This window comes from Sinohyriopsis cumingii, chromosome 1, assembly GCF_028554795.1.
Source record: "Sinohyriopsis cumingii isolate HCF-2022 chromosome 1, ASM2855479v2, whole genome shotgun sequence".
NCBI classification, from domain to species: Eukaryota; Metazoa; Mollusca; class Bivalvia; order Unionida; family Unionidae; genus Sinohyriopsis; species Sinohyriopsis cumingii.
In genome coordinates, this window is record NC_142961.1 from 11,286,897 (window position 1) to 11,295,266 (window position 8,370).

The window sequence follows — 8,370 nt, forward strand, 5'->3', positions numbered from 1 at the left end:
GATGTATTATTAGGCCTATTCAGTGCAATTCGGACTCCTCTGGTTTTCGCCCACAAGTTTTATGTATAATGAACGCTTGTTGTCCGGTGCATGATAACGTGTTTTCTGAGCACTAGACGGTAAAATTGTAGTGAATATATATTGTCTACAGTTCTACCTACCTGTCTATATTTCGGATTGACAGGCGGCAAAGATACACTTGATAAGGTAATACACGTGCTTACTTAATGTAAGGCTATAACATGACAACAGAGACAGTAGTTAAGTTTTAACTCCTTTTTACTACATAAATGTAAGTAAGAAATGATGGTAAGAGTAAACGTATGTACAAATCTGTCGTTTGTACCTTTAATATAAATAAATTGTTCGTTGACTCTGTAGAATAATTAAAAAAATCTACAGGACACAGTTAATTACCTACATGGACATTTATTTACAATATTTTATTTAATACCACAGATACATTTGTGTACATTTCATCCTTTGTGGTTCACATACCATTTAAATTGTGTAACATTTCATGAAAACAACCATAATGCATTATCTAAGGAAATTAATACGGTATTGAAAGTGCGAATGTTTGGTCTGTTAAAAAATCTGAAAATATAAAACACTACAAGATGTACAAAATATTCGCTAGAAATGCTTATAAAAGTTTCGAGACGTATATATTTACACCAATACTTTAACTTTCATTTTTTCCAGAACTCATACCAGCTGGGTCCCTTATTCAATTATATTACGAAAATAGATATATCTCTCCATAGAAAAATGTATACATCTCATACAAAAACAAGGCAGTCAGTGAAATCTTGTAATGTCATCGACTTTTAAGTACACCCAGAGACAGAAATATTGTGCAATCTGTCTTTAAAATTCGCATTGCACCAAAGGAACATTGAAAGTCTGTTCAAAAGTACTTCACTTTCTTAACTTCATTTCAGCATATAATCCATACATGTAGCATATACCACTCGTACACGTAATGCCTACATTAAATGCACTGATCAATTATCAAGCCATGGATTATGAATCACAACAAATATGGATATATAATGATATAAATAAAAATATACCCTTAATATCGTTCACACAGCAGTATTATAGATCACTATCACTGTTTACATTGGGGAAAATGATCAAAATATGCACAATATTTACATTTTCGCCTGCCGTACAACTGATCTGGTCCGCTCCGTGAAGGAAAGAATAAATCCATTAAACTCGGAAACATGTGGAATACTTGCACGTTGTCCCATAAGAAATAAAACATTAGCTTTTATAACCAAATACAAGTTTTGAGAACCAATCTAAAGTTCAATGAGCAGATTTAAAAGTACCAAGGGTAGAAATCCCCAGCCATTCATTTTCCAAGTCCATAATTGCGGAGACTTCTGGCGTGGAATAATCCGGGAATTCGAAGTGGGAAACTGCGTCGGGATTTGGTAGATTTGTAGCACTTGGTCGGATATACGAGTTCTGAGGATGGGGTATTGACATGGGCTGGATTTGATCAAAGTTTGGAAAGTCCGTTGTATCGGCAAGCTTGGTGAGATCGAGATTATTCAGTTCATATTGCCAGTTGGAGGGTAACTGTAGAACATCCGTGAGATTGTCTAAATCAGCGAGGGAAGGGCCGTCGTCCTGGGAGGGGTTTATGGTCTGAAGAACGTTCAGTTGCGGTTTTACGTCTTCATCTTGAGGGGACGGCGCCGGAGTGTCATACACCTCCTCCGGGTAGAAACTTGTGGAATCTGGTGTCATTGGAGTGTACTCGTCGGGACTGGATGGAACTTTCCCCGGGGGTGTGAGCTGACTGGCTGGGACGGACACATGCTTACTAGCTTTAATACTGTCTTTAAATTTCTTATCAATTGTCAATTTCAATTTGAGTCGGCTGTTGTTAATTTCTGAGGTGTTCACTGAGGTAAGGGGTGTCTGCATTGCGACTGCAGTTTTGATAGCTCGCTGCTTTTGTCTGTCTGTGCGTTTGTTTGAGCTTTTTGAGATCTTACCAGAATCTGACTTGGTCACTGGTTTAGCCTTTTTTCTGGGTCTGTATTTGTAATCAGGATACTCCTGCATGTGTAAGATGCGCAGTCTTTCAGCTTCTTCAATGAACGGTTGTCTGTCAACATCCGACAGTTGTTTCCATCGTTTACCAAGTCTTTTGCTTATCTCTGCATTGTGCATGTCGGGTGACACCTCTGAAATTTTCCTTCTTTCAATCTGTGACCACACCATGAATGCATTCATTGGCCTTTTAACATGATTAGAGGACTTTTTGCACTGAGTTGCGTCTGAGTAAGGTGTTCGGCTATGTGGGTCAATCAGCTGGGATCCAAAAGCAGACAGCGCCGCCTGGCTACTGGAGTCACTGGAATTATTCTGAGGTATCATGATTACTTTCAGTAATATAAATATGTGAAACACATAAAATCCTCAAAAAATATAAATCCCTGATTTGTAAAACACAGCACCTTCAATCTGAAGGATTTTTAATACATATCTGCACACATTACCATGGGAAGACGTTTCTTAACTCGATACAGCGTGCGAGGGGATATTTATATATCCTGGCTGTGTGAACGCCTCTTTTTAAACTCACCAATCAATGAGTATAGTTCTACCGTTAGCTTATTGGCTCTTAGAAAGGTAAACATACTTGGGGGCGTGGCTTGGAAAAAAGTTACTGGGGGCCGGATTTAGGTCAGCGATTATATATTTCGGCTTCAGTGCATTCGAAGTTTAACCGTGCTAGATGGAGTTATTGGAAAACGGTCTCTGTATAATTATGCGATCGAAATGATACAAGAAATAAATGTTCCATTTCATCCAATTTCGGCAAGAGTTTAGGCAAGTAACGAGGGACCGATCAAGATTCAAAAAGAAAATAGTATTTTTATAATGTACATGCATAAGCAAGATGAACTGCTCATGATCGTGGGTGGTTTGTAGGACATTTTGTAAATGAGCTCGTTAGTTTTAACCTACATACAAGGTATAAACAGTTTGTCTCACTTTGGCCGTTTTGTACTCATGTTGGTACGTCGTGAATCATATAGTGTCCACAACTATTTGGAGCGGATATAGATTGAATACATTGAACGTGAACCAGCGGTAGTAATGTGTGACATGGGAAGGGATAGGAAATAATTCACTTTTTTTTCTCCTAAGGACTGAACATTTAATTTTCGGGTAAAGGTGAAGCGGGATAGTTGTGTGATTGTGTATTTGTGTGTTCACCGCAAACTAAGTAGTTTTCAACTGATATATAATACAAAATAGTTCTTTTCTCTAAAAAATTCCGGACAGGGCTATTTTTTTAAGCATTTGGGTGCCCGATATTTTTTATAAGTTCAAAGTGCCCCTCCTTTCCAAAATTAAATGGTCTGGCACTTGTATTGAAGCTACCTATTTTCAGTTTTTGGGATAAAGTATGCAATTCAAGTTTTCTTTTAAACTGGTGCCGACGCCCAGAAGGTATCTATATCTGTAAACTCAGTTTATATAAGGCAGGAAATAGCGTTGAATACGCACATTCGCGGCTTTTGCAAACACAGGTGGAAGGGGGATGAACGTCGAGTTCAGACTTCAAAGGCCTATAATCACCGGAGAAAACTTGGATGTAAAGATAGCAACTATGTGACAGCGTACATAGAGGACCCCGCTCTCTGATCCATTTCTGCTTAGCTCGCTGCCTGCCTGCTAAATGTCAGCTGAAAGTTCGAAGAGTAATAAAATGTATAATACAATGGCGCTTTTCACGTCTAACGTATAAATAAATACGTAAGCATATACACAACGACACAAAGGTAAGCTTCGAATTTTTCCCGCAAGCTTAAATTAACAAAATATTTTACTACATACAAATTAACTATTAATTTCATCTAAAACTAACTGAAATATGACTTTTATAAAATGCACTTGTATTTAAGTAACTTTCAACAATGTCGAAGATGAAAGCGTAAAACAATGGAATCATCTTCTTATCAACTATTTTTCATGAAAACAACAGTGTATCAGACCATATTTATTGGTATTACACTTTCTGTTTCTCTTGTCTCTTCTGCTACTTTCAGTGCGCAGTATATTCACTACTGACAAAAAATAATCACTGAACAGGTACGACTAGTTTTCCACTGTATGGTATTAACAATCATAAAATCCTATTTAGAATACGCTACAGACTTTGCAAAATACAACACTACATGCTATAACAATTGATAGTTGATAAATGTAATTAGAATTACATGTGTGATTTATTCATTAATTATGCTACGCTGCAAACGTTTAATTAGACGTTTAATTTATACAGTCTTCTTCTAATAATGATTTTTATGCTACACTGCTGAAGTCACGTCTGCTGTATGACAAATTTCAGCCTCCGGCTGTCTGTTGTGATTCACTGGCCCCGGCGCAAGCAGTTTTAAGAACACCGTAGGTATCATATTGTTGCTAACAGCGTTAAAAAAAATATTTAAAAAAACTGGGGAACAAATCTCCAGCCTTATTGCGTATAAACAAAGGTAGTTTCGAAACTTTTTATATGATAACGCCATCTTCTAGGTGATTATTACGAATTTAAAGCTGTCGCTGTATCTAATGCAAATCGAGCCAACTATCTTTTTAATTTCAATACAATGATCGGGATGGGGGGGAGGGCGATTGGCCGAGTGGTCTAAAGCGCTGTCCATTACGGATCACTGCCATCTCACCTCTGAATGCGTGGGTTCGAGTCTCAGATTCGGCCAATGTGGGTATGTGAGAAAGCTTGCCAGTAGCTTCTCGTGGGTCGGTGGTTCTTTTCGGGATTTTTCCCGGGTTCTTCCTCCACCATTAAAACTGGCCGCCATGTATAGCCTATGGTGTGCTGAAAAATAGCGTTAATCCCTACAACAACAACAAAAGATTCTGTATCATGCGTTTTGGAAGAGAAATTTAAAATCTGCTAGCTTTCACAAACTTACCTAAAATACATTATTAATTTTGTTTTTAATATAGATTATTTCTTTGGAGAAATAGCATCCAAAGAGAAAGTCGCATGGCCCGGGCTACAGATGTAGAAAGCATGCTACATTTTAAGTGGTCATAGAAACAAGTTATCTGTCTGCATAACGTGAACTCTTCGTCAGCCGAAGTTGTATCTGTATATAGAATATAGATACACCCACATGCGGATTGTGTCGTTGTTGTTGGTGGTGGTGGTTTAGCCTCATTTGTCAGCACACAGTAGGCTCTACATGGTGGCCAATATACCACTGACCGACAGGAAGCTACTGGCAAGCTTTCTCACAAACCAATATTGGCCGAGCCTCAGACTCGAACCGAAACGGACAGAGCTGAAAAAGCAGCGATTTTTAAACCGAACGCGTTGTGTCACGAGGGGTTACCGGATTGTTTAGATCGGACAAATACACTTTGATCCCATTCCGTGAGAAAGTGCGGACATAATCGATATTATTAAGTCATAACGTGCATGACGTCAATAATAACGTTAGGCTAGTATATAAGCAAAATGATCTTAGAATATTCTTCCCAACTAATATAAAATTTACCTTTCTTTCACCCTTACGGTCTCGGGGGTGTAGACTAGGTATGATGCATTCTCCCGCATATTGGAAGTGAGGACTAATGGAGAAAGGAGCCACGGTGAATCAGTAGTTAGCGTGCCAAACTATCGGTCAAACGGGTGTCGGTTTGAACTTTACCATCGTATCAACCTAGACTGGTTGCCGTGGTGTATCAGTCATGGTAAGCTGCCTTGGTTTGACCTAATGGTTACTCTAATTGCCTCGGTACTATATAGCTTAAATTTCTTTCAAACACTAAACCAAAACAAACGTCCTTTTTTCATCTCGAAACTGTTCTTATTAATAAATTCGTTCTCATTACTGAATGTATTTGACGCGCCCAACGTTTGTGCACGAGGTAGCTTCTAGTGGGTCAGTGGTTTTTCCGGGTTTTTCCTCCAATACTGACCGCCGTGTATTTGCTGACAAACCCACCAAAATAAACTACACTATTAATTAATTGTATTGTACCTTGGTCAGACTTATATCGCCATCTAGCAATCCAAATCTATGGGGAGCATTGTTTTCGTTTTCCTTTTTTCCCTTCATTTTTTTCCCCTGGCCCAGCAAAAGCCGGAGCGGGCTTGGTTACCCAGAATGCAAATCAGCTTGGGCTGATACTTGCTGAGTATAGCGTGGTCAGTGTTTTTCTTTTCTTCCCATTAATCTCAAGCATTTGCATTTTTAATAATTAGCTACGCTCAAGGATCTCAAGACCAAAGTTTGTTGTACTCAGCTGAATGATACTCTAATTTCAATTTCAGTAATATCAGCGCCTCTTAGAGGCCTAAGATTATGTACTAAAGTGGCACGTACACATTGTTGCTGCTGTTGTTGTTTTGGGTTTAACGCCATTTTCAGCATATCATACATGGCGGCCAGTATAATTCGAGAGGAAGAACACTGGAAAACCCAGTTAAGAACCATCCACCCACGGGAAGCTATTTTTTAACTTTCTCAGATAACCTCATTGGCGGACCTTTAACTCACGAGGACAGATGTGAGATGGCAGTGATCGATAAAGGCGAGCGCTTTAGACCACTCGGCTACTTGAGGCCCCTAAGTGACATGTACATAATGAACACCCGCGTTATAAATTCCTGAACGAAAAATCTATATTTTTGGAGAAGTATATCCGATCGATCTTTTACAGGCCGTATATAACAGTTTAAGATGTAGAAAGGATACGGCATGACTCACTCGTTAGCAAACCGAATTCGCGATCAGAAAGGTGCTGGTTCGAATCCTACCTACCAAGCCGAGGCGGCTGTCGTGGTGTGTCGATGGCCAGGTCATTTTACTCCATTTGCCTTGGCACGATAAAACGTTTTATGTGTTGATATGCTGTTACAAACCAAAGAACCACAACTCTAAATAGTCCGAGTTTCCTCTGACCCTTGCCACCCCATTTTTGATATATGGACATTGTCCACTCCCTATCGAAAAGTTGGAATTGGCCGACACCATTTGGTGTCGGCATAGGGTAGACACTTACTAGCCGGCCTTTGCAACCTTGAACCACCTTTCATTAAGACATACCTGCATGAAATAGATAGGAATATGATTTTTTTCCCCTCAAAAATCGCGAGCATAGCATTCGTCATGTCTTTAATCTGCAGATAGACGAGAAGAAAGTACATCGTTGCTTAAAATTTGACCTGGATCTTGCCATTTGCATTCCGAATCACATGACTATACAACTATTGCAACCTACATGTCAGTGACATCAGAGGTCATATAGTCACGTGATATCGTCTTGTCTGTCAGCGGATTAAAGATCTAACAAATTTTATGTTTGCAATTCTGAGAAATAAATAATATTCCTATCGATTTCATGCAAGGGTCAGAGGAAACTCGGATTAAACTCTAAAGAAAAAGAAAACGATTTCAGTATATATTCTGAATTACTATACTATTGAAATAAATAAAAAGAAGGCCGTTGCCGTTGAATTGACTGTTTTAGTTCCGCGCGCACAGCTTTTTTTGATGACTACATTCTGCTGTTTCCAGTCTTCAGGATATAAATAGTTTTACTAATACGGTAAAGTTAAAAACGGACAAAACAAAACCCAAAATAAGATCTGATTTGTGTTCTTGTTATTGTTCTGAAATAATGTTTCATACAGGTATTTACGGTATTTTACATTTTCCCTTATGACATCAACATGTACCCGATTATGCGGGATACTCATTTCATTTATACGGTATACCCGATTATGCGGGACGCTAATTAATAATTTATAATCGCAGTTCCTGGGGCAGCGTTGATGCACAGATAAGATATCAGATAGAAGTGAGTTTCCCAGTTAGTCGTACGTTAGACTACTAAATCCAAATTAAGCAAGAATTTGCAAGGTCGCCATTTGTATCCATAGGTATAACGTGAGTGTTCCATTTCTAGCTTAATTGAAATTATCTTATTGATAATAGATTTGTGTCAGTGAAGAACTAATGTAAATGAACGTTTGAATATTTGCACGCGCAGTGTCCTCATACATTAAGCCCTCCGGACGTGTCGATGCCACGAAATCAATGAAATTGAAGAAACAAAACATTGTAAAGGGACACAATCCATGAAGTGCTGTGTGTGTGTGTGTGTGTGTGTGTGTGTGATTTGGATTTTAATGTAACAATTTTCAAGTCATATCGCTGCGATTTCTGCAGTGTGGCAGTTTATAGTGATGTCTAGCACTGGGGCATCATGCCGCGGACATGTAACATCATGTCCCACTCAGTCAATTATTCTGTCACCAGGCCGACCAGTCCTAACACTAACTTCTTAATGGTGAGCGACTAG

At 38.8% G+C, this 8,370-nt stretch overlaps 1 protein-coding gene across 1 annotated transcript; it reads right to left on the reverse strand.

The window, feature by feature from the left end:
* Positions 1-261: 261 nt before the first annotated feature.
* Positions 262-2,551, reverse strand: LOC149806410 (uncharacterized). The gene has a single exon (XM_089952921.1). The coding sequence runs from the start codon at positions 2,398-2,400 to the stop codon at positions 1,318-1,320; it is 1,083 nt and encodes a 360-aa protein (XP_089809047.1). The 5' UTR covers positions 2,401-2,551; the 3' UTR covers positions 262-1,317.
* Between the last annotated feature and the right edge of the window lie 5,819 nt (positions 2,552-8,370).

Bases quoted from the DNA above. Each gene is read 5' to 3' on its own strand.
- LOC149806410 (XM_089952921.1), bottom strand. From the start codon at position 2,400: ATGATACCTCAGAATAATTCCAGTGACTCCAGTAGCCAGGCGGCGCTG.